This window comes from Erithacus rubecula (assembly GCF_903797595.1).
Source record: "Erithacus rubecula genome assembly, chromosome: 17".
NCBI classification, from domain to species: Eukaryota; Metazoa; Chordata; class Aves; order Passeriformes; family Muscicapidae; genus Erithacus; species Erithacus rubecula.
Genome location: NC_136669.1, coordinates 2,282,523 through 2,309,785, shown reverse-complemented (window position 1 = coordinate 2,309,785; position 27,263 = coordinate 2,282,523). Strand labels below are relative to the sequence as shown.

At 40.2% G+C, this 27,263-nt stretch overlaps 1 protein-coding gene across 2 annotated transcripts; it reads left to right on the top strand.

Moving 5' to 3' along the window:
* The first annotated feature begins 734 nt into the window (after positions 1-734).
* Positions 735-25,389, top strand: LOC306809369 (parvalbumin, thymic). Of its 2 annotated transcripts, none has more exons than XM_079320852.1 (5): positions 735-749; positions 22,126-22,193; positions 22,973-23,105; positions 23,323-23,432; positions 24,735-25,389. In XM_079320852.1, exons 2-5 carry the CDS (start codon positions 22,133-22,135, stop codon positions 24,758-24,760), a joined length of 330 nt encoding a protein of 109 aa, XP_079176978.1. In that variant the 5' UTR covers positions 735-749; positions 22,126-22,132; the 3' UTR covers positions 24,761-25,389. The 2 variants fall into 2 exon arrangements, with proteins under 2 accessions (XP_079176978.1, XP_079176977.1); XM_079320851.1 differs by lacking the exon at positions 735-749 and adding an exon at positions 20,269-20,433.
* Positions 25,390-27,263: the final 1,874 nt, after the last annotated feature.

Sequence of the window (27,263 nt, the reverse complement as noted above, 5' to 3'; positions counted from 1 at the left end):
CAATGGAAAGGCAAGAGAGCAGCAATAAGGAAACATAGTCAAAAAAAATGTTACGGGGTAACAGGAGAGTTATTGTATCTGAACTAATAATGTTGCAGTTAAAGGACAGTTCTTGCTACTCGGAGAAATGCAGAAGTTCTGACCACAGCTGATAAACTGCAAACAGTGTGGAACTGCTGCACTTTGAAGAGAACTGGGCTATTTTTGATCTGATGGAAGGGTTTGAAGATTAATCAGATATAAACTTATTAATCTTTCTCCAATTCATCGAAGCTTTTGCTGCTGTCCTTCTGTCTAATTTAGTTTTATATCTCTGAAAAATTGAGCATGATGCATTGCAGCCAGTGGTAATGGCTGAAAGGGAGAGCATTCCTTGAGCCTAAATCTCACCCTCGTGTAGGAGACAAGAGCTGCTCCTCAGACTTGCTGCTATTCTGCCCTCAGGCTCCAGCCACAGCACGTGCTGCCCTCAGCTATTATCTAATCTAGCAATGTACAATATTTACTTTCTGAAAACAGTTCCTCCTGAGCCTCTGATGGCAATTCTTCATTGTGCAAACATTTTGAAAATGCTTTGCATCCTCCAGCTCTGTCTGGAGGCGCTCCCAGCCACAGCAACTGGGCTGCAGGCACGAGTGACTGGGGCCAAAGGAACTCCAGCAATGTCGTTTCTCAACAAATCCTTTATTTTCTGTTCGATGTTGCAGTCAGTGCCAAGAAGCAAATCTCTGGTGGATTCAGGGGATCAGGTGTGTTAGGAGCATATTTCTGCCCTGGCTGTGCTGAAATTTATAACTTCAGTGAATGGCTTTGTGACATGGCTAAAATAATTTCTCTGAAGAACAGGTTAGACATGCAGATTAGCTCAAGCAGATCTCTCCATAGGAAGTGCTCTGAGTATTCTCAGTGGCTGTGAATGCCAGAAAAATACTAGGAATATGACATCTACAGGGGAACAAATCAATAAACTCAAAAATCAGTGTTTCTGGACTCTTTATATTAATACATATTAAAATTAATTAATTTTTTTTTGGCAACCCTGAGAGGGTGTCAGGGCCTGACAGGAGTCAGGGTGTTCATACAGGCAGCTAAGCTATCAAATGCCTATTTCCAGGTCATCTTTGATTGTGAGAAGTATTTTGTTACCATCTGGGCATGGCAGGGCACAGCCTCCCCTTGGCCTCATACAGGACATGCCCTGTCTCAGACCCTTGAAAATTCTCTTGCACAGAGAGAAGGGCAGTGCCAAAGGCAAGGTGAGATATCAGAAGCTTATCAGGACATGGCTGGGGCATGGAGAGGTCTTCTGCATTTCTGCTAAGAACAGAATATCCCCACTAATGCAGTATGTAGGGAGTTTGTTAGGGAAGACAGAAATGAGAGGAGAAGGAGGGTGTCACTGAATGTTGAGGAAATGGCTGAGTGTAACAAAATCTGTGATCACACTGACCAAACAAACTCTGTTTGGGTGGAAATTACTCAGAACTAGAGATGACAAAAACTGCCCCAGCAGGATAGTGCTAAGGATCTGTTACAGCCTCCTTCCCCTATTCAAATTTGAATATAAATTATAAGAGATGTAAAATTACAGGAACGTAACAACTGCAATTTCTTGTTTAAAGACTTTAACTTCCCAGACCTAAAGCAGAAAATTAATGCCACCAGTGATAGCAGAGCTCCATCAAAGACACAGGGATGGTATAAGGTGGTTTTCTTTAATAATAAATCAGCTAACAAGAGATGGTGTTGCTTGAGAATAGGCAATGATCCTTTGCTTTGACATTAGGCTAATAACAGATGGGGATGACATAGAAAGGAAGTGGTATTATAGCAGAAATTACAAGTCTTAGGAGAAACAGTATATTTCTTCATGCAAAAAAAAAAACCAAAACTATTGAGGAATACATACTATCTCCTCCCTAGCATACTGAAATAACTGGTATATGAATTTACAAGTAAAAGCAGCCAGAGTTTAATGAATTTCAATGAAAGCTTGCCGAGGACTTCAGCATAGCAAATACAATGTTTATATTCTGAAATGTATTTTTAGAAAGTATACATATTCTAAAAGGTATGTTAAAAATTCAGTACAATGCCAAATTAATTGTAGGGAGGCAAAACAGAATGTGAGAAAACATACATGGTTTATCAGAGCAGAGGATATTAAACTGAGCTGGTGTATCTTGAGTGAGATAATTGTCTCCCCAGAATGAAATAATGCAGTGAACTCAGTCTACTGAAGTTCAAACAGATCATTTGATACAGTGCTCTGCAGGAAATCATTACTGAAAGTGGAGGTGAGAGGGATTAATATAAAAACAAAGTGAAGAAGGAGCAACAGGTTATAATAAAAAAGGAGTTACAAGAATGGAGCAAATTACCCTACAGTGTTGCTCAGAGATCCCTCTTTGCAGCAATACTGTATAATCCACATTTCCATGAACTAGGAACAAAATCAGGCCCAGCCTCAAAAATTGTGCATGTGAGAAAAAGCTGGAGGGTACTTGCAATCCTGAGGAGGACCACATCACCACACTGGAATTAGATGACCTTCTTGCCTGCAGTGATAGAAATTTAATAATGTGAACTGCAAAGTCATGTTCTTGGGATTCATCAGCTGGAAGCAACAGAGAAGGAAAAAGATCCGAGTGTTCTGATAGACTGACAGTGTGCCAGATCTGCCAGTACAACACAGCTGTGGAAACAGAAAATGTAGTGTTCAGATGGGCTAGGTGAGATTTTTAGCAGAGAAGGAAATATTGGCACTTTTAGACAAGGCACTGGTAAGATTTTGTGTGAAATATTTATACAGTTCCTGTCAACAGTGTTGAAAAAGATTAGCTTAAACTGGAATCAGTGCAGACTGGCTATTAGAGCAATTACAGAATTAGCAGTCTTAGGAAGAGATAAAAAGAACATGACTTCTTCAGTGTGACAGTGGAGGAACAATATGCAAGTCCTTTATAAATAGACCTATGCAAGTCCTTTATAAATAGATCTTATGATAAATAGTTAGAAGTTAACGTGACATGACTAAGTTAAAAGTTAACATGACCATGAGATAAAATTTTTATAATCTGATCAACAGCATGTTTAGACTGAAAAGTTTAGAAAACACTTTAAGCTATTGAAGGAGATCACACACTTGCATGGTCTTTCAATGGGAGCAGTAAGGGCAAAGAACCTAAACAGTCTTAACATGGAACTTGACATTCCCACAGAAGAGATGCATAACTAAGAAAATTAGTCTGTGGGCAATCAATGTTTGGGGTATATCAACAGAAGCTTGAAACAAAACTAGATCTCTCTTGTTCTGCAATTCTTGTGTGTGGATCCCATGCTTCACAGTTTTCTGATTGCCAAAATGTTACCAGCAGTGAATCAGCAGGCTCCACCCAGCACATCCCCATTGCTGCACAAATCAGTTTCTGAGGCTTTTTTCACATTTCTTGGCCTTTGCCAGTTGTTCAATTTCACCTCCAGAATATTAAATCTGCCTGGGAAGTGCAGAATTCATTGGATGAGACATAGCCAAATGATGCATTTCTCCTCCCAGGCAGCTGGGATTTGCACCTGGGTGCACTGATGTGTAGAAGGGTTTGTGTAGGTGTGTAGATGGAGCAGCTCCTCTAATAGTGCAGTGTGGCTCCCTCTTTTCAAACATAATGCACTCTGTTCCATTGTCTAAACTAATCATTGGGTGACATGTTATTCTCTACAATTTTATGGCTGAATTTTCATTTCTCAAGTGCCTGTTTTTTCTATTCTTGCTTGTATTGTTATAAGTCTGGAATAACTATTCTGTAGGGTGGTCTTTGCTAACTGAAATTAAACATGGATTACAGAGGACTGGAGAAACTTGGATTGCTTATTATGTTCATCTCAAATACCCTTTACCACTTAAGACTTCTATTCAGCATCAACTGCTCAGTGCCCATTCTCTGAGTTATTGATTCTGCTCTTTTATCACAGTATGGAATGTGATAAAGCTGTGGTGCTGCAGAAGCTCCAGGACACCATTTCTGCACCTGCCAAGGGTGATCCTCTGAAATACTGCAGGGTGGCTGAATGTCTGTGTTATTCCTTTCTCAACAGTTATCATCTTCCCCACCCTATGTTATGAGCAAAGAGAGCCACAGTAGTTACATAAAATGTTCTCAACAGGAAGCCAAGTAATTGCTAATGCTGTGTTTGTTTTATTTGTTTCCATGTCAAACTGAAAAAAAAAAAAAAAAAAAAGCTCATAACCCACTGTGAACTACCTGGCCAAATGTAATTCTTTCTGTTATGTCTGAGAAATATGTACATCTCAAACATTTGTAGATACAATATTGGTAACAGTAGCAGGAACACGTCATGGTTTGATCTCACTCTGTTATGTTGCTTATCATCCCTTTCCCAATGATATCATAATCTCACTCTGGCCTCTCACACAGCCTACTTGGGTTTTCTACCACATGAATTATTTTCCTATTTTTCTGGAGTTTTGAACATGAAATTGGTATGAATAATTCTGATGCAATCACAAAATCCTGTGTAACTTGTACCCTGTCAGGATAAGGTGATTTTTTCTCTTAGAATAAGCATAATTCCAACAGACCCTGCCTGTGCACTTAGACACTCCTGTCTCCAAGTGGATGTGGCACTGCAGGATATTTCAAAAACTGCTCTGTTTGAAATTAGAATCTTAATTCATTTGAGGAACCAATGTTTGTCCACATAATAGAAGGCATCTACATAAGGTTCAGCATGGGTGATAAGATTCAGGTATTAATGGGAGCTTTTTACAGCTTGATGAGAGTACCAAGACTATGGCAAAAATCTTTCTGGAAAACTGAACCTCCACTGCAGAAAAATGCACTAGGAAAGATGGCATGGAGAATCATGAACAAGACACCCTGGCAGGATGGAAGGGGTCTGGGTTATGTCAGAGCAGCTCTGTGCTCACCTGAGGGAGCCAGAGGAGCCACAGATGGATGTGACACAAAACAACAGAGCAGCTGGAAGGGGCAGCCCTGGAAGCCTCCTTGACCTTGCTGCTGATATTTTGTCCCTCGATTTTTGCACTGCAGAGCAGAATTTAATGTCCTATCAACAAATCCTCATATCCATCCTCCTGGCTAACTCAGCAGTGTAAGAGGGGCAGTTTTTTTCATAATATACGATTTCCAAATGCTTTTAGGGGCTGGGTTTCTTTACCTGCCTGCGACCTGAGTCTGTCTGTGCCGCTCGCACGCAGAGCCCGGCGGTGCCGAGTGTTCTGCGGGAAGGCAGAGCTCAGCACTCTGAGCCTGTTCCTGCTGCTGCCCGGCCCCGAGGGACGAGCCAGCCATGTCCCTTCGCGACACCCCGCGGCCCCAGCGCGGCACACGCGAGGTGGCGCTCAGCATCCTCCCTGCGCAGCGAGCGGGCACCGCCACAGCGACAGCGACAGCGACAGCGACAGCGACAGCGACAGCGACAGCGACAGCGACAGCGACAGCGACAGCGACAGCGACAGCCGCGCCTTTCCCCGGCGTGCGGGTCCGGGCACTGCAGCTCCGGGGTGTGGGGATGGGTATTCCCAGCACAGGGATGTGGGGATGGGTATTCCCAGCACTGGGATGTGGGGATGGGCATTGCCAGCACAGGGATGTGGGGATGGGCATTGACAGCACAGGGATGTGGGGATGGCATTGCCAGCACAGGGATGTGGGGATGGGCATTGCCAGCACGGGGATGTGGGGATGGGCATTGACAGCACAGGGATGTGGGGATGGGCATTGACAGCACAGGGATGTGGGGATGGCACTGCCAGCACAGGGATGTGGGGATGGCATTGCCAGCACAGGGATGTGGGGATGGGCATTGCCAGCACAGGGATGTGGGGATGGGCATTGACAGCACAGGGATGTGGGGATGGCATTGCCAGCACAGGGATGTGGGGATGGGCATTGCCAGCACGGGGATGTGGGGATGGCACTGCCAGCACAGGGATGTGGGGATGGGCATTGCCAGCACAGGGATGTGGGGATGGGCATTGACAGCACAGGGATGTGGGGATGGGTATTCCCAGCACAGGGATGTGGGGATGGGCATTGCCAGCACGGGGATGTGGGGATGGCACTGCCAGCACAGGGATGTGGGAATGGCATTGCCAGCACGGGGATGTGGGGATGGGTATTCCCAGCACTGGGATGTGGGGATGGCACTGCCAGCACAGGGATGTGGGGATGGCATTGCCAGCACAGGGATGCCAGGTTGGGCATTCCCATCCTTGACTGACAAGTCAAATACTTTCATGTCCCCATTTTTGCCACCATTCTGCAGCAGAGCCCTACTGCAGAGGGCAATTCATGGATCACCTGTCCTTACCTGAAGCCTTTTTCTGAAGAAGACTGATCACTGTGAAACATTCTCCCCAAACAGTTCTTTATTATGATCACTCCCTCTGTTACTTCTCTTTGTCCTGTCCAAGCAGGTCATGTGTGCTTCAGTCACACAGTTGTGTCCACCTGCATCACATGCAACATGTGCCCCCTGTGCTGGTACCAGCTGGGCAAGATGAGGGATCTGTATTTATTTATATTGTACTTCATGGTGGAACAGGTGGTCTCCCTGATTTCTTGGCATCACCAGCATGTGTGAGGCCCATTCTTTCATGTGCTGACGTTTATGGCTGCTATAGATGTATGACTTATCCCTGGGTAATGCCAACTAAATCAAAATTATGTTTATGCATAAGAACTGCTTGATTTTTCAGGCATCCAGCTTTAGTGCAGGCAGTTCAAAAATGCTTTCCCATCTTTTGTCCTTAATACCTTGTCAAAATTTGATTAGTGTATTATCCCTTCTATTCTAGCAGGATCTGCCTTTAAGCAACAGAACTCACTCTTCTTTTCCATCCTATTCTTACAACACTTCCTCTTAGCCAAATCTTGCCTGCTCCAAGAAAAATAATTTAATCTGCAAGGACTGGCTGTCAAGTTGGTGTAGAATTCAATGAGTTTGCACACAGCACAGAGGAGTTCCATGGTTGTTGATTGTTGCATACCAAGAATGTATAATGGAGTGCAAGGTGCATATTTGGGATTAATAAAAGTTCACTGCCACTGCTCTGCATAACCCTCCAGGAGTACCACAGCAGCACCAAAGCCATCACAAAGCCTTGGATGGCACTGTGCCCCTCAGCCTCAGTGACAGCTTTTAGCCACCACTGAATAGCTCAACTGAGATGGAGGAGACAGTGTTTATCCTTCTGCTTTGGTTTTAGAGCAATTTTCCCAGCCTGATCCCTCCACTGCTCTATCAATGACTTCCAACATGCAGCACTCCTTAGACCATTGTAAGAGCAAAATACTCCACAGCTGACTGCACCAAGGGCCCAGTTTAAGTTACACCTCATCCAGAAGTTAAACACTATGCATCTTAAAAAAAAAAAAAGGGAAGACTTCTGTTCCCACCCCGCTGCTTCAGTCACTTGGGAGCAAATCATGAACCTTTAAACACCATTCAGAGATCACAGAATGAACTCCCACAGTCATCATGACTTACCATCTTTTGAGCTGTCCTTTTGTCAATCCAAACAATCCAAGTGATTAATAAATCCCAGCAGTTTGACAAAGGCCTGCTGAACTCTCAAAGGTCAGAGCTGTCTCTCACAGTGGGGGAGGATGTGCTCACTTTGCCACTGCTGGTTCAGCTTTGGGAGGTCTGTAAGCCAGACACAAACAGCTACTACTAATTACAATTAGGTTCCAGATCTTCACCTACCAAAGATAAATCTGCAATGTGTTTGAATGTTTGTGTCTTATTTAAAAGAGTGAAAAATACAAAGTGCAGACTGGCTGATTAGCAACAGCCCAAATCTGCATGATCTTTATCCACATTTTTACACTGCCTTAGTCTGTAACATTATTTAAAACATTCCCCACTCCTGACACTAATCTGACTTAGTTACTTATTCTTGCACTGCTTCAAATCCTACTACAAGATCTACCTCCCAGAGATTGGATGTGGATTTGGAAAAAAACAATATAAAACCAAAACCAAATAGGAGATTCATTGTAGAGTTGAACCTCCCCCTCCTTATTTCACACAAATACTATTATTCTATGCCATATAAAAGTAGTTGTTGGGGAGTTGTATAAAAACCAGAAAGTTTTACATTTCTTACTTATCTAAAAAAAGGCAAAATAGTGAAATTATTCTTTGATTACTGCCTAGGTCATGCTTGAGGGCTGTTTTAAAGGTAATTTATTTATTAAAAAAAATGTAATTTCCTTTAAATACCAAAGGCCTTTTATTAGTCTTTCCTGTTACATAGTTCACAGAAAGTCACATATCAGGTTTTCTCATTGAAACACGCTTAAAGAACAAAATCATTACCACAGGTGGGAATTTTTAAAATAATTGCTGAGCCTGTAACATGCAATATCTTTGATTAGCTGCAGAAAAGCAATGACTGGCCTTTTCCTTTAAAAGACAGCTCCCTGAGCCATCTCCTGGGAGAAGGTGGCTGAGCAGGATGTTGGTTTGCAGCCAAGCCACCCAGGCAGCCACACATGAAGATGCAGGGTGAGGACCTGGTGTGAAGGGCTGTGATGAGTTCAGACCTAACCCTGGCTCTAGCCCCAGCCCCAGTATGGATTTGAAAGGTGGAATTTTGGACTTTAGCCCCACCCAATAAGCAGCTTCCCCCCAGCCTTGCCCACGGTTCCTCTGGTCCCCAGCTGGGGTCAGGTCAGTGCAGGGAGAGGGAGGATGGAGGGTTAGTGAAGCCCAGTGTCAGCATGTGGCACTGGGGATCTGGTGTCTGCACTGAAGAATGAGTCATTTTAAAAGAATGTAGGTATCAAAATGCAGGCACTTCTCCAGCTACATACAAGTTAGACTATCTGTTTCTTGCTGATACAAATTTTCACACGCTAGGGGGGAAAAGTGCTGGTTTCATGCATCACTTTGCACTGGATTGTGTCCAGTTGCTTTACTTATCATTATGCAACTGGACCCAGGGCAATTCAACACCCAAGACAAAATTAGAAATATATAAACATATTTGCACTGTTTCTTTGCTCTCCATAATAACATTTGTTTCTCTCGCCAGCCCAAGATGAACTGCACAGAGCAAAATGAAGTACAGAAAAAATCTCCATAATTTGATTTTTCTGAATTGAATACTTTGCCATTTATTATTGGCTCGCATAGCAGATCAGATGGGACTATTTCAGCTTAAAATAAAACTACCATCTTGATAGCTGGGAAAATTCATACATGGACCAAATCTATCATAAGGCAGCCCTTAATCAGGCAAAAACTGAAACTTTGTTGATATAGGGATAAGCAAAAACTCATGACCAGTGTAACTCAAACTCTGTTTTTAGCAAACTGAATAACTTACAGAAAAGCTAATAGCTAAACAAAACCAAACCAATCCAAAACAAAAACACCTTGACAACAAAACCTATTGGCCAATTCCAAACAAAATTTTAATCTCCAGAAATAATTAATAGTTACTGTGGAATTCATACAAACATTTCAGCCATTAAAGAGATTAGCCAAGTTTTACTTTTAGAGAAATAGCATCTTAAGTGACATATAGGAGTCCTGTGTGATACATTTACACAGAGTAGGATCTGACTCCTAGAATCATCTGTCTTGCAAAGAAGCAGTTTGTAGCACAGGAATCTGTTCAACATACACTGAGACAATATCAACCATTTTCCCTTTTGGCTTGGACCTTTTTCTTTCACCCTTTTTTAAATACAAAGCCTATCACTTAAATGCTTGTGGCAAACTGTACAGGGAGGTATTGGCACAAAGCACACAACAAATATCAACTCTCCAGGGCCACAGGAAAGCTCAATATCAACATCAGAATTAGAGTTCAGATAGTCCATCCAGGGTTTTGCATTTCTCTCTCTGATAAGCACAAACAATTTACACACAAAGAGGCTGAACTGCAGAGGTCCAGGTGTGGGGTCCAGTCCTCTGCTTCCTCTTGATCCCTGCCAGGGGATCCTTACTCCTGAACTCAGCCATGTGAACTATTCTGCCAAATTCCTGCTGCCATCCTCAGCACCCTGCAACCATTGCTGCCTGAAAAATGTCTGTTTTCTCCTTCAACTGACAATTACCATATTTTTTGATGATGTGTTGAAATGTTCCTCTTTTGGCTGGGAAGTAAATTTAAGATTATGGCTGATAATAGCCGTATCACCTTAAGAGAAATTTCCATGTGTTTTGACAATGGTCACAAAGGATACTAAGATGGCTTTAACCATTATGAGGTACAGGATGAAAAATTTACAGATCTTGTTAAAAACAAGGACACTACTTAATTTTCAATTAAAGTACTAGAGAAACAAAGACAATTCAATTTATTCTAATGATCCACAGCTCCTGTAGTTATCAGATCCACCTTGTTAAGCAATTTCCAAATGTTAATTATAATATAATTTTGATGGGAAAAATGTCTTATTGTGGTCCAGATCCTGTTGGCACTCAAGTCATTGGGAATTTTGCTACTCACTTCACTTGAAACAGGAAGTCTCATATAGTAGGCATTTATAAATTTCAGATATTTGTCCCTATCATTCATAAATGATGGTGTTGCTTGCAAGACTAAATCTTACTCCAGTCCCAGTAGAAATCAATGGGATTTCTTTCTTTTGGCCCCAGGAGCACTTGTGTTGTATTTATTCCTATGAGGGAAGTTAATTTCATTCTGCAATCTGTTTTCCAGAAAACAGAGGAATGACAGTAGCAGCCTCTGAAAGAGCTGTGTCCAGCCCTCCTCAGCACAGGGAGTGTTTCTGTGCTGTGTGAGGAGGACACAGGGACATGACTGGGCCCAGACTATGGGGATAACCAAGGTGAGATGTGCTGATTCATTTGCCCAGAAAATTTTCTTCTGATTGGAGAGACTCCTCAATGCAGAATAAAAGCACCAAAGAAATTCTCTGAGCATCCTCTTCTTATAAAGTTATAAACAGAAAAATCATAAAGTCAAGTCTGACATACCACACACATAATAGAGGCTGTCTTTCCCTGCACAGGAGAAAAAAAAATTTCTTTGCTTTTCATTCTTTTAAAACCTTTGAGTTTCTCAGTATTGGGATTGTGGCATCTTAACTTTTTATTTGTATTTAAATCCTTCCAGCTGAAGAACTTACAGAGAAACAATCTGTATTTGAAAGGTTTCATAAGAATGAAAAGCAAAGGAAAATAATACAAATAGGAGCACATAATAAATTTCAGGGTTGTCATATTTAGTGGTGCAATATAAACTCTTACTATATAGGCACTTTATCCTAATCAAAACACATTGAGAGATTGATTCCACAATCTATATTCATTAAATTGCCATTCATTCCTTACCAGAGCTTTATTTAGAAATTTGCCAAGACTCCTGTTTCCTACAACTTCACAGCTGTAGAACTTATAATCCAATTCACCACTAAGCAAATGTTGCCTGCAGAAATGTCAGATAACACAAACCATCTCAGAATGGTCTGGAAAGTGCTCTGTGCTCCTCAGAACAAAAACAGCCATTACCACCAGGGAAAAATTCCTGTCACCTATGATTCAAAGAAATGGACTTTATAATATTAATTTCAAATATTTAAAAGTCAATAAAATACAGGCAGTATATTTGTTTGGGGAGGGAACCTAATTTTCAGTGTTAAGAAGAGTCACTTTGCCCAGGTTTTGCACTGTACCAGGAGTTCTACTATGATATTTACAGACAGTTTTGTAAAACTCAGCATTTGGTCTGCATCTCCTTCAAAAACCTAACTCTACAAGTTTAATGTTATCAGCTGTGAGATAAAGGCAGAAATAGCTCTGTGCACAGATGTGCTCTAGGCAACATCAGAAAATATGTCCCTTCTCCCAAGCCTGTCAAGACTGCACGTTTTTGCTTGCATGAAAAGGAAATCCAAGGCTGCATTTTCAGCAGCACTGTGGAGAAAAGGCACTAAGTCCTTGAGAGTTAAAAAAACTAGATGCATTTAAAAAACCTATCCTACATGTATTTACCTCGAAAACATACCTCTTTCCCTAAACAGGCACAATCTGATAAAATCTGAAACCAGTGTGTGGGATGTGATCAACAGAAGAAGCTAGAGAGAATTTGGATTCTGGTGACTCTTTTGGGTAAGGAGGCAGAGTGTATTCCCCAAACACAGAGCTCAGTGTTTTTGTTAAATATAGCCCTAAATTCTCACTGTGCTTGAAAATATGTGCCAGCTTTATCTGTATTGACCAGTCTGTAATTTTACACCCTGTCAGGGATCTGAAAAAACAGTCTTAACACAAACTAGGCTGAGAGCCTGTGCTTTTAGAAAATCCTGGGGCTGGAGTGAAATTCATGGTCTTTGTCAGTTCTGTGCTATTGCTTTTGCACCAGGATCACACCACGAGGCTTGTGAGCAGCAGCACAAGCACAAGTTCTTCCTGCAGGATTATTCAGGTTTGCATAGTTATGAGCACAGTGGGAGGAACATACATGAACCTTAGAAACCAGAATTTAGGAAAAAAGCTTTTAAGGGTCATAGAAACATGGTTATGATTTTGGTGGAGAGACTTTGCCACCAATAAGAAGGAGCTATTAAGCTTCTTTTGTTTTCTACTGAATTGTTATTAATGAATTGTGCTACTAGCAGCAAAAATAAAGGATATTCTATACATCATCCTTTAATTCTGAGTTTTCTAATACTGATACCAATATCCTTTAAACTGAATGCTCTGCCATATTCAGGTAAACAAGTCTGTTATTCATTAAGTCTGCATGGTTCTTTTAAGAATGGTGCTAAAACCATCATGGGGATTTTGGGTCAGCTGAGACACAGGATATCTGATCTAGCAGTTCCTTAGCTGGAATTTCCTTAGTGGCTGAAACAGTAGAGGGCAAGCTGAATTATCAGATTCATCAGACAACTTAAAATGTTCTAAATTAAGTGGTAGTGTTAAAGACATTGCTTTTCCTTTGCTAGGCTGGAGTGAATGGAAACAATTATAATCTTGAGAAGTATTGTTTGAGTCAAATTAATTTGACTGCAAATGAAGTTAAGAATAGTTTTTGTATGTCAAGCCTTTTTCACCTGAATGCACTTCAAAATAATCAGGAAAGAGAGAGAAATCTCATGTTTGTTGCTTTAATTGTAAACATTTCTCATCTACAATTCTATGTTTTTTTAATCTCTTCCATCTGCTTCGCATGTGTTCAGCATTCCCTGGATGCCAACAGACAGTTTAGTAACTATATTAGCTCAATTTTGTCTTTCTTACATCAAGGCCATGTCATGGCAAGCAAGCAGGTTGGGATACTCAGCCTTCCTGCTGCTGCTCATGGCAGGGTTGTAAATCTGTGGTAGGAACTGGCCCACAGGCACTGCTCACACTTGGGGTGATGTCAGATCTCCTCAGGGGAACAAATGGCTGCTCTATTTCAGTGGGGCTTACCCAGATTATTTTAAATAAACCAGGAAAATCTCAAGCTCTGCCCAGTCATGAGACAGAGTCTCCAAACAGGTTTTGCTCTCTTGGGAAAGCTGAATTTCAGGCTTTTCCTCCCCAGAGGCACAGCTGAGCAGGCTGTGCAGCACTGGCCCTGCAGTGTCCAGGGACAGCTGCCACTTCCCTGAGCCACAGCCTTCAACTGGGTTTACTGGTGAGCCTGAGATTACAGGAGCCAAAGCACCACAGGCTCATTCCCAAATCTGTGCTCTCAAATCCCACCTCTCTGGCAATATCCCTACACAGGGGATACCCCACAGCCTGCAGCCTCCAGAAGGTTTCTGGATCTTCCTTTTGTGGGAAGGTTGTCACAGCATTTTAACTTCTGAAAATAACATCTTTATTTTCCAATTTACTAATTGTGTTTGTTTCTCTAAGAGCAGCCTTGCTATTTTTGCCATTGCTGTTGTTTATGCAGTCTTCCTTGGAAAACACCAGGGGGTTGCTAAAGAAGTGGCAGAATTAGGACACCAAGATACAAGTGCTGCCTGATTATCAGATCATGTTTTTCATACTTCTAGTTTTAAAACTGGGTGAAATCCAATTCCACTCACTCAAAGGAAATTCTTCTTTTGGAAGATGACCTGCTGGCCATATCAGCAGAAGATAAGTTTCCATGTTTTCCTTTTGTTAATAGCACTGAGCTGTTCATATACTCAGGGTCTAAACAGAGATATATTCTGCAAATAAAGGTGATTGTAGAAGATGTCCAAGCAAATGCCCAGAGCAGTGGGTCACACTGTGTGGTGAGTCACTGTCCCTCAGACCCAGCAGAGTCACTGCCCAGAAACCTCCCAGGACTGCCTCCATCAAAATGGAACAATTTGATAAAGACCAGGTTGATAACTTCAGTTGCTTGCATCCATAAAGGCACTGACATAACTGCTTATAGAGATTTTACATTAAGAATGCTGGCCTTATGCATCAGCTTCAACAAGGCTTGGAGCAACTTTCAAATCTTATTCAATGGATGCTTTTCTCTCTGTTTTATAATACCTACATATTTAATAGAAAAATCTGCTTGTTAGCCAAATATTCATGAATGTTAAACCATGCCTAACCTTGTACTTTTCTCCAAAGCATGACTTGAATTCTTCTACTAGTTCTAATAATGCATACTCTTTAATTCCTGTGTCAAAAAATAATCCATCATTTGTAACCAGAAACATTCATAATTTAGATGACTGTCTCTGCTGTTGATGGCACCATCAATTACAGGGTTAGGTGATGAGGAAGGTCTGCACTGATTAACATGCATTTTTCAACATCACTGTTCAGTAAGGTTTTATATAGCTGTAATTTTCAGGAAGTAGCTGGGATATGGTATTCTGAAATTACCTTGCCATGGTATTCTGAGATAACAGCTTTGGAGCATTTCTTAGTAAAGGCTTCACATTTCATTTAATAATCAAATTTCAGTAACATCACATTGGCCAGAGAAGTAATTAACTTTCCAGAAAAAATTCTGAGGGACAAATTTTGCCCAGAACCACAGCTTGTACAGCCCAGCTCAGCAGAGTGTAGAACATAGAATACATTAGCAAAATGTTCTTACTTCTCAAATTCAGCAAAGTACTTAGGCATTTATTCTCCTTATCATAAGTAATTTACTTTACACCTTACTGTAGCAATTTGCCAATAAAATCCACAGTGAATATAATGTGGTTTGTCCAAAAATGGAAAAGAAGAACTTGCAATTGCTATCTGGGTTGTCCTATGCTATACAATAAAGCTTGAAATCACTGGACTATCTGGACATTGATATTACTCAGGAGCTAGAGCACAAATCCAGCACTGTATAGGAAGAACAATGCCTGCTTCTGTCTTTTCATCCCACTGATCCTCCAAATACTTGAACAGTGGAATCACTTCATTGATGCACCATTTGATTAAACCAGGCTTAGCTCTCAAATGCTCAATGGATTCTTGTTTGGAAAGACTCAATGCTTTCATATCTGATGCTGTTATGTCTCCAGTACCAATTTCCATATTCATTCAGCTTACTTTTCTATAGTTCTCATTCTAATTACTGCCAGTGTTGTTGGCAATGCCTAATGAGGGATGAAGGAATGCTTCTGAGTTCCGGGTGTTGTGCCCTGGAGACTCCACATTTGGACAATACCCAAGCACACATCCACCCCTTATCACGCTCTAGTTTGCATAGAAAAGAAGCCCAGCACCCCAGGCTGGGAGGAGATGAGACAAGTCCTGACTATTTCCCAATCTGAGCAAAAAGAGGAGCAGGGAATTAAGTCACACCTCACTGGGCACCTGTAAATCAGATTGGGTCTGGGCTTTGTGCACACACAGAGAAAACATCTCTCAGAGTCAACATCTGGGATTTTTGAAGCCCATATATCCTTGGAAAATATACATATATATATATATATACACACCTCCTTGAAAGGCAACTCTGCCAGGAGAATCAAAGGCCCTGCTTTATGCAGCAGTATCAGTACTAGACCAGCATAAGCACAGATAATGACCCAGTTCTTACTTGGTGCTCCTGCAATTATACAACCCAAGGAGCTGTTTCTGTTTATAGTGGGACCCACTGTTTACACAAGAACATACAGAGAGGCTGAAAAACATCTGAGTTCATTTCAAACACATCTATATTTGAAAGCTTGCTGCAACTGATGATTATTTATAGTGCTTATAAACCACAGTCATGGAGCAGGACTGCACCAGGCTATGTAGTGTAAACACACAGACTAAGGTTACAATTCCTGTAACAAGGATCTCCTTGAGGGATTTTACCATACAGGATTTGAAGAACACAGCTCAAGAACAGAATATGGTAGATCAAATATTGAATAGAAGTTCTGTTTTCAGCATGTGTCTTTCCTTCCAACTTAGCTAGAGCAGATTGCCTTGGCAGAATCGATTTTATTTTCTACACAAAAACCATGATAGTCCTACACATACCTTGTTATTGCCATTTTTATTTAGATATTTCCAAAAATAGTAAGCTTTTTGTTTCAGAATTAAGGCAAGATTGATTCTATAGGTTTTCTGACACTTACTGCAAGTAATTTTAGACCTATGGAAGGAGTCATCTGTAGGTTCAACTATCTTGTCTATGAATGATTGTATCAGATTTAACAGATCCAAGAATCCACAATTTCAGAAATCAGTCCATGAGAATTTCTTTATTTAAAAATAAAGCCTTTTCCTTTCTGCTTCACTGGATGAACATTTTTAGAAAGAAACAGAAATGGAAGTGAACTGGAAAGGTTGAATTCAGGAATAAAAGTTTTGAGCTACAGCTTCAGAAGTCACATAAAATTTACATCTGGCCCATATTCCTTTCAAAGTTTGGAATCAGGATTGAAATTCCCATTTCAGATATGCAGGACCAGAAATTGTCTGATTTATGTAAACAATCTACTTGGCTTAAAAATTAAGTTTTACGCATATAAGAAAAATATGACTGAAAAGGTTTTGTACATTAACATTTTATAGGGCACTAGGAACTGAAAAGCTGCATTGTAAATTTTTAGAATCTCTGAAAATCTACCTCAGAGGTTGAACCCATGTGACATTAGAATGATAGCTGGTGAAAGTAAATGGCTTAAATTTTGTGATTCATTCAAGTTTGCAAAAATAAACCAGATGTTATTTGGTGTATTTCCCACACACAGCCTCCCCCCATAGCAACCCTTTTTCCTTGTTCAGCATTTTACTGAGGGTAGTTATGAGGTGTCTACAGATAGTACATTAAGTAATACAAACCTATAACCACTCACAAATAGCTTACATTCCTCAAATGACTGGTATATGATGCATTAATACAATTACACTAAATTACAGCTATTCCCAAAGCAAATTACAACTTGAATGACTATTTCACTCTCACTACTCACATGTCGCTTAACAATAGGTTAAGCACATTTTGTCAGGTGATTTCTGTTCCGTAACTCATGACCATGGATACCCCTACCAGAAGCATTCATCTCATTCATCTGAAAATTATCTCAGGCATGTACAAGGCACTAAGTCACACTTATTTAAATTAAAGAAGGCACTCACACAACTCTTCACTGCACTTTTGTTACTCCCTTGCACATGATTCACATCAGCACTCAAAAGAATGACAAGAATAGATTACAGAACAATCACAGAACATATGAGGATCTAAAATACAGATTTTCAACCTGAGGATGTAGCTTCAGATGTTAAAATAATTAAGGTTAAAAATGAGAAGAATAAAACAACTCCATGCCTCCAGAAGGCAAAGAGCCTTGAGCAAAGACAAATGCTCAAACCCAAGGGTTTAAAACTGCTTTTAGTGATAACCTGACTGGCTGAAAGGGACATATTTTCCTTACTTTTTCATATTTCCTCAGTTCTTCCCCTGCCAAGTGGGATGGCAGCCACAAAATTCCTAACAGTATTTGATTTAAGAAAGTAAAAGTGACCGACAGATGTTTATACAATCTCTAATGTAGGGCTTGAAAAGAAAATGGTTTTTGGAGGTTGGTTGTAAATAGTTACATGATCCCCTTGCATTTCATCAGTGCACATGTTTTGGATTTCTAGTGCCTCCAATCTCACTGCAAAAGTGACTCCAAAATTTGCTGGAGTCTGAATACAGCTGAACAGACCAGAGCCATAAATAATTTGACTACATGCTTTACTCCTAAAATCTCAGGGAACAAAAGGAATTATCTCGACAAAGCCTCTTAGAAAACAAAGCACACTTTTAAAGACTGCATCCTGATGTGCTTCACATAAAGTTCAAACTAATGGCAACAGCCCACAGGCATTAAGGGAAATAACAACAATCAATGCTATTTTTAAAGGGAAGAGTGGGGGCGAGGGGTTAACATATGTGGAATTAGCTCTGGGCAAAATGAGAAGCCATTGCATCTAAAATCAAATGCATTCTCTGAAACAGACACCAGGGACCAAATTCCCATGCAGATTCCTGCAGTCCAAGAGTTTCAGCAGAATTTGGCCTTCCTCTTAACTTAGCTTTATGAGGTCATATCATGCCATCAGTTTTTATGTTGAACACCCTACGTACTGCACATCAGTTGTTGGCACTATGTAGACAATTTTCCAAATTGGAGAGGGAGAAAAGGGTGGTATGCACAAAAGGCAGAGGAATTTTTTCTCATTTAGAATAAAATGTCGTTTCTGAGAAGAGTTTGAGGGGGGAAAGTGGTATTTGTATCCCTTCTACCAGATGTCACCAGTGACAACAAGAGCCAGTATTAAATATCTCTCCATCAAATTCTTCTTGAAATTTTTCAGCGTCAGCTGGCCAAGAACCCCTTCAGAAAACAGAGAAAACTGAAATCTTCCACAGCCATTCTTAACCAATGGTTCTTCTCTGAAAAAGAATTATCTGTGTCTGAAACAGTTTCATGGAGGACAGACTTGCAGAACTTTTAATGAGAAAAAAACTTGTAGCAATAATTTTTCTTATGTTCATATACTGTAAATAAAACAGCACCTCCTCCACAGAGAGAATCTTTTGCAATGATCTTTTGTTGCCTTTTGATCAGCTGCTGTCAGTGCTGGATGCACTAAGGTCTTGTAGGCACCCTCCATTTGTCACTTTTCTGTCTGGCACCCTGATTTATTAGTGGCTGGATTCAGTGACTAGGCTGGCTAGGTCTGTCTTCCATCTTAGAGGGAAACGTTTTGGAAAAAAGATACCTTGGTATTCTCTCTGACATTAAGAGTCTCTGCACTGTCACCTCTTACTGTGCCACACCTCAAGCTGTGATGCCAATTGCACTGTCACCCCTTGCCATCCCATAATCCTGGCCATAATGATACCTTGTGCTGTCATCCATGTGACTTGTCTTTCACTGTTCTGTTATCTCAAGGCACAAGTGAGATCCAAGCTGACAGGCTCCTCACCCAGTTAGGCTACAACATTCGTGAAGGAAAATTGAGATGATCAAATTATATCCATGAAAAAAGTAACTAGCACAAAGGAACACTGGGAAACAGCACTGGCAAAACCGTTCTAGAAAATAATCACTTCTCTCAAAGAGATTGAAGACAGGCTGAAAAGTGAAAAGACACTTTTCAGATATTGTTATAGCGAGGATGTTGCTATTGAAATTTTTCTCTGAATTCTGAAAGCAAGGATCTTTCATGTAAGGCTCAGGGACTTTTGTCTCAGAGACAGCTGGGCAGATCACAACCCCTTTGCTTCATACATAGCCGACTAAACAGGTTGTCAGAATCTTGCAGAATTGTAAGATTTTCTCTGGAAAAAGAGCAGATGAACTACCCTCCCCCAACCAACTGTTCCGATGGATTGACATAGTATTATTTTACTTCCTAGAGCAATAAATTTGGAGTGTGGTATTTTTTTTTCCCCAAAAACAACAGATCAGACACCCTGGAGACAACATGGCTATTATTTCCCCTGATTGGTTTGCTATGCAAACAATACCTGAACAGGATACTTTTAATTTTTTATTTTTGTTTAGTGCTGCAATGATGAAACTCTATCACACAGCGTCTACAGATAAGATAACAAGTTATCATACTTAAACAGTCATTAAAGACACCTCTTCAGAAGTTATTGTGCTTCATTTCATCTGACTCCTCAGATCAACCGTATCAGATAGTGGGGCTTTTTGTCTTGCCCTATATTGCATGGAGAAGCTGGTGTTTTCTGCTTAAATCAGAGGAAATTTGACATGACTCTGTTCTTTTTGCCTATCTGGCCACTTATCTTGTTTCGTTTGCAAATATCATATGTATTCTCTTGAGATAAAAATAGTGCAAGATGATTAGTTAGGCAAGTTCATTTGACACCATTCCCCCTTCGTGACGCTGAAATCTAAAATCTGTATATGGTATACAACTTAAAGTATATATATGCAAGCTTAGCTTTGCTGGAGACACACAGCAAGCACCTTCCTCCCAACCTGACTGCTTCTTTATCCAGTCAAGAAGACCACAAAGGTAAGCTCATTAGATCTTCTGCTTTCAAAGAAACACAAAAGCAAAATGCTCCCTACACAGAAAGCAATTAAAGTATCTATTCTTATCTCAGCTTCCAGTATGTTGTATCTTTACAAGCTAACATAGAATTGAATTAGCATTGGGATCATAGGATGGAACAAGACAGGAATGAGACCCTTTGTAAAAAATGCTGTAATTTTTATGTTTTTTCTTCAACTCCTCCCCTTTTTAATCCTGCTAGCAGTGAATTAGGTGAATGGTTGAGCTGGAAGTTATCTTGCTTAATGCTGAAAGGGGGAAGTGTTTTGCACAAGAACTCACTGGGACAAAATAATTGTTTGTAAAAGAAAAGTAACTCAGCTGCCTGAGCCAGGAAAGAATCCATTGCCATCAGTGGGAATGTTGCCATTACTTTCTTAACTGTTTCTGAGAATTCAGAAAGGGAATAAAATGATTGACAATTTTTTCTGTTGCAAACCAACAGGTACAGCCATTTGATATTTTAGAGGAAGTTTAAACCTGTGTTTAGATCTCAAACCAGTGTGCAGACTATAAATGAGTCCCACCAGTTGACTCCTTCTCAGTCTGTGCTTAGACAGGAAGAATGATATTGCTGAAGACCAGTTAGGGATTAATGAAAAGATATTTCTATTCTCTTGTGGCTTTCAAGAATAACTTCCCTATGCCTTAGTCCCCTTCTTTCTCTAGCATGAATTAAGAGTAATGTTGCAAGTTTTAAACTGCAACCTGTCTGCAGTGGTGTGTGCAGTTTACCAAACTTTAAATGCACCAATTAACTAAAAATTTATTAGAAATTACAGCATTTTGTTTAGTGATACACATTGCACTGGCAAACTATTGCAGCTGTTGGTGGCTGAATGGGACAGAGTATTTTTCTGAAAATAAATGCTGCTCTGTCAGAAGAAAACACCTCCTCCACTCTACTAAGAATGAATATTAAGTGATCATATTTCTGTTCTAAAGACAACAATCTACTGAAATCCCAAAATCTGGGCAAAAAATATTGTTTATTACAATGTATATGGAATGCAAAAAGAAAAGAACCCCAGAAAATACTGCCAAAAACTTTTTTACAAAGCTCTCATGAAATGTAGTCTTTCAGTGATGCAATAGCCCAGCAAGACACACTTATTGTTACAACTAAAAAGGAGAGGAACTTGTTCTCCAAATTTACTTGAGTGGAATTACTATTACTAATTCTACATTAATATTTGCATTCTTTATAAAGGTCACTACATCTATTGATAACAATACTAGATTTTTCACATGCCAATTACACTTACTCCACTTATAGTTCTGGGGGACATACCAGCTTTATCTATTATGTGTGCTGTAATTACACTCTGGGTTTTACTAATAGTCCACCTCCAGGAAAACCCACCCAGAAGTCATGAAGTTCTGTGGTGCTGGACACCTTGCATTTGCTCTGCCAGCCAAGGCATCAGATCCTCCTGAAGCCCCACGCTGCTGTGTGCAGAATTCCTCCCTCATTCCCAGCTCTCAGTGGAAGCACCTGCTGCAGACATCTGTTACAGCCTGCTCCACTTGCCACCAGATGAATAATGTCTCCCCTATCACACACTGTCACTGCAGCAACTTCAAATAGAGCCATGCAAGTAGGAGAGGAGTCATTTTAATGACTAAGGAGCTCACATTTAATTTATTTTACAGTTCAACAATGGCCATCACTGACATCCTCTCAGCTAAAGATATTGAATCTGCTCTCTCCAGCTGCCAGGGTAAGGAATGGTTGCTCTGCAGACAGAACATGTGTATCATTTTCATGTCTTAAGATGACATGCCTATCATTTTCCCCTTAGATTCCTTCCCTCTGAGATCTCTTTCTAAGCTACATTACAGTATAGCCCCTTAAATTCAAAATGTTTCACAAGGGGTGAGCAGCAATTAAAGGGCCACAGTTTCAGTTAGTGCTGGCTTAACACTAAGCTGTCAGCGTCTAAACCTGTTAAAGACTTAAATTTAAAGTTAGCCTTGCCCTTCAAAATTTCAGAAAAAGCCTCAGTTTGCAGAATGAGAGTGTCATTTGTGAAGCAATGATCTGTCCCACTTCTCTTAAGAGCTGCTCAGTAAAATCAAACCAACTTTCCAAATACTCAAAGATCTGGTTTGTCTGTGAATTACTTAGTCTTCTAACAAATTCTCCACCTAAGTAAGGACTTCATGAAAATGAATTAAGAATTACAGGAGTTGTTTGCAAGTCACAGTAGCACCCTCTCAATATTTATTATTAATTGCATGTGACACATTGCATAAATCCTGAGTTAGCAGAATGTGCACTGCAGTGGAAAACTTCAAACTGGCTGAAAGGAAATATGACCATAGGCACAGAGTGATTAAAAAGGGAAATTATTATGCACTGTATCTGTTCTTTTGCTACACCAGGGAACAAGAGAGAGAAGCAGCCTGATGCTTGAGAAAAGACATACATATTCACAAGGAATACACACAGTAGTAGTGACTTCAAGGGAGAATATTTAACAACTTCTCTTTCTTCCAGCTGATGATTCCTTCAACTACAAGTCTTTCTTCTCCATGGTTGGTTTATCCACCAAAACTCCTGATCAGATAAAGAAAGTTTTTGGAATCCTTGATCAGGACAAGAGTGGTTTCATTGAAGAAGAGGAGCTGCAGTAAGTACTGTTCAGCTGCTCTATTTCTTTAAACAACAAAAACCTTTGAACTTGCTTGGTGGGATTGAAAAAACCCTTGATGTTATTTTAAAAATAAAACACAAATCCTTGTCTTTCCTTGAATCTGTGTGAATTCCCTGAAATAATAAGAGCAGGCATTACCTTATGGGCCATTTCAGAGAGCAAAACTCAAGCACAGAACCCTGTTCTGTTTCAGGCTGTTCCTGAAGAATTTCTCTTCAAATGCCAGAGCCCTCACCTCAGCAGAGACCAAGGCTTTTCTGGCTGCAGGAGACACTGATGGTGATGGCAAAATTGGAGTGGAAGGTAAGACTTTGGAAAATTGATAAAATTTGTGGTTTAAAATGAATACATTTCAGGCTGCAGTTAAACTGGGGCATGAAGAATACATGAGTACTTTGGCCTGATACTTTCTGCCACAATTTTTATATAAGCAAATACTCCTTTATTTTCATAGGTTTATTCCCATTTGGTCTCTGTTGCAGCAACAGAATATTTAGGCCCAGTGTAGGGTCTGGTCTTCCAATCAATGGCAACAGCTTAGAGATTAATCCTGTTGTATGTCTGATCCACAGACTCAATGTGCCAGATTTTTGAAACATTCAGAACAACTGAATTTCCATTTCAGCAGTAGATGCACTGCCATTTTTAAACACATCTCTATCTAAAGAAACCTATTTCTTCATCTTCCACTATCAAACATGGCCTCTGTTACAGGGTGCTTAATTCACTAAAGTGAAATACAACTGGCATTGTTTCTCAAGGCTGCAACTGCAGCAGTGCAGCACAGAATTTTGTGCTGGAAAATTATCTGATAAGTGCACATTTCACTGGGCAGGTACAGAGGCAGCCATTTCATATTTTAGAGGAAGTTTAAACCATTCCTTTGAGAAACTCGATCAAATTCCTGAAGAATACCTCACAGGGATGATGTGAACTAGCCAGGATATTTCTTTTAGAAACTGCAGCCCAGAAAAATAGGACATTATGCATCATGTATTAGAGATGCAGTGGCTGAAAACAGGGCTGTCTCAGCTGAACTGGGACAGGTGGCAATAACTCCAACAGACACACGTGCTAATCTTAGCCAGATTTGGGAGCAGAGACAGATACACTGTTGGAGGAATTTGCTTCAACAGCAGCTTTTGCAGCTTCTTTTATGAGCCCCAAGTAGGGCATTATGTTATGCAGATCTTGGCCCTTAACCATTGAATCTGCCACTCTGGAATTACTTCACTACGGATGTTTTTTATTTGGAATAACAAAACTCAAAAAAATTCCTCCCTCTGAGAGCTACAGGCTTTTCTTCCTTGGTTATTATCAGAGTTTGTAATGGGGTAAAGATAGTTTACCTTTAAGTCAGGATTTCCCACAAATACAAATTTACAGACACATTCCTCCTCTCTGCACTTACTCTTTTTAAGGAGTGAAAAATCTGTTACACCCCCAGAATCTCAGTTTAGCAGTAGCTTGTGCAGTGTTATAATAACTTTGGGAGCCCTCCATGCCTAGGAGTTTCAGTCATTTTTATCTATCTTTTTAAAGATGTCAAAAAACTACTTTCAACGAGTTTTATTCCCTGCTTTTTTTCACTTTCTTCCTTGACAGAATTCCAGTCTCTGGTGAAGGCATAGAGAACATTAGACCAAAGGCAACCTTGGACTGACTCTGCCAATTACCTCGTCCAGCAAGCACTTGGCACTCAGCATGTGTTTGTACATTTTTATATTGTTTCAGGCATTAATAGTTCCCCACACATGAAGCTGACACACTTTATGGCTGAGAAATCTTGCAATCTTTGGTCACAAGGCATTGTTGCATTTCCATTGTAAAGAAGGCACTTTGTGATTTTCCTCCACTGGTAATGTTGAAATTGTGGCTGGGAGAGGGGAGAAAACAACTAAAAAATCTACTAAACAAAAAGACCCTTGAGGAAAAAAGCTGCTTTTAAAAGTTTTGTTTAGGTCCTCCATCCCATACTTGAGCATGCTGACTTGTCAGGCACAGTTTTGATGATCTTAAAATATATGATATCTTCTCAGGCTTAACTGTACTGATTTAATTGAGGTTTACTTCTAATTAATTCTCTGATATATAAGAAAAAGCAATGCTGAAGAGATAGCTAAAAATAATTTATATTAAGTCCCAACCCTGTGAATATGAGAAAAGAATTAAAACATTTAAGAGGAGTTCACACCTAGCTCAAAAGACAGAATAAGATTGTGGGTAATTTTACAAAATAAAGCAGTAGATTACAGCGTAATGGTATCATCAGAAAGTGTTTATGGCCTAAAATGTGACTCTCCCTTAAGAAGATTTATCTTCATGAAATCTAAGGCAGCTGTGAGATAGAGGAGAAGGGTCTAATCCTACTCTGACACTGTCACAAGCCATGGTCCCCTGACAACCGGGGCCACAGGCCTGGAGGTTTTTCCATGGATCATGAGCCTGTTGCTTATTGTCTCTGAACATGTACAAAACAATAATATTTGCCACATCTGTGAACTTCTGTGTTTTCTGCTGATGAAACTACAGCCAATCTTGCTGTTTGATTGCCCTAAAGCTCTTACATTGGTAAATAATGGCATTACTCAAGTCTTTCATTTATTATATGAATAATTATCTGTATGTTCCATAATATCAGCAGTTTTCTTCAGTCTGAAAACTAAGAACTAGTCTTCCCTTTTATTACAGGATTTAGGGTTGCTTCCAGCATTGTCTTCATTAATGGACAAAGTAAATAATGTTCATAGCTAAATGCAGAGTCAGCAGGCTGAGTAGATCTGTGCAGCTCTGGCTGAGTGTGTCAGAAATTTCCCCACCCTAATTTAGCTGTTTCCTTCCCCATGCTGTCCCATGCTGAGGCTCCAGCTCACAAGCAGACTGTCATTTTAATACTCTTCACTGAAACTGGATGATAATTAGGATTTGGCAGCTGTTTTGAAGAAGAGCAGAAACAAAGCCTTCTGGAACTTTTATGTAACAGCCAGTGTTGGCATTTCCATGAATTGCAAGATGATTATGTGAGGCAAGCACAGCTCCCTCATTCCCAGGCATGTAAGAGAGCTGGTCGACAGATTTGAGATAGCTAATGCAAAAGAGGAATTCTAGCAAGCAGATTCACTGAAGCCTTGGCAAAATTATAATGAATATAAACCCTAATTCTATCCCCACTGCCTTTGATGTTAAATCTGGGTTTATATTACAGCTGCTGTTAATTGCAGCACTGAAATATTTTGCATAATGATGAGACTCTGGTTCCTTTTACCTTAATTATTTCCCTGCTGAAGAAAAAACCTGGGGCAACCCAGATCCACAGCAATATCCAGATGTAATATATACCTTAGCTGTTCACACTGCTGATCACTGAACTATCCTGTCACTAGCTCTCAAGCAGATGGCACACACAGTACCAGAAGTGACAGACCTGACACTGCATTCCCTGCACCTCTGAGACTCTCACATGGAATGCAAGGAATGCAGACTGCACAGTGGCCCATCCTGTATTTCAGAGATGCTGAACAACTGCACATCACTGCCCTGTGCTGCCACAGGGGGATGAAACATTCCTAAGAATCAGGAAATCCTTGTGTGTGTAGCAACTTCACCTATGCTTGTAAGAAAATCTGTTCTTCTTCAATATGTTTTAAATCTCACTAAAATCATCCAGCCATTTCATTCAAAGGAATACAACTCCAAGAAGTTCCCATGTAAAAAAAAAAAAAAAAAAAAAAAAAAAAAAAAAAAAGACCAATGGCTTCAGCAAGAATACAACCTATTCTCTATTACTGTTTCTGTTGGCATTAGGATCAACATTTTAAATCCACAATTTAAACAGACTAGAAAAGATCATTGTTTTAACTAAAGGAGACAAAAATGTGATGTTTTCTGGTAAGGATAATTATAATTAAGTCAGTGGAAGCTTTCAGATTTTTAGGGAATATCATGGAATGTTCTCTGAACTTGACAATGCCATCATGCTAGAGTAAAGCTTCCATTGCAGGATGTCTATATGAATGCAACTGTAGTACCAAAGAGACACATGGTTGGTATCACAATGTTACCATAATTAAGGTACAGAGCCAGAGAGTAATTCCTGATGGAAAGCTTCTCTTGAGATCTCTGGTCCAGGTTCCA

Coding starts and splice junctions, on each gene's coding strand:
- LOC306809369 (XM_079320852.1), top strand. CDS start 22,133: ATGGCCATCACTGACATCCTCTCAGCTAAAGATATTGAATCTGCTCTC. Junction 22,194..22,972: donor TGCTCTCTCCAGCTGCCAGG/GTAAGGAATGGT, acceptor TCTTTCTTCCAG/CTGATGATTCCTTCAACTAC. Junction 23,106..23,322: donor ATTGAAGAAGAGGAGCTGCA/GTAAGTACTGTT, acceptor GTTCTGTTTCAG/GCTGTTCCTGAAGAATTTCT.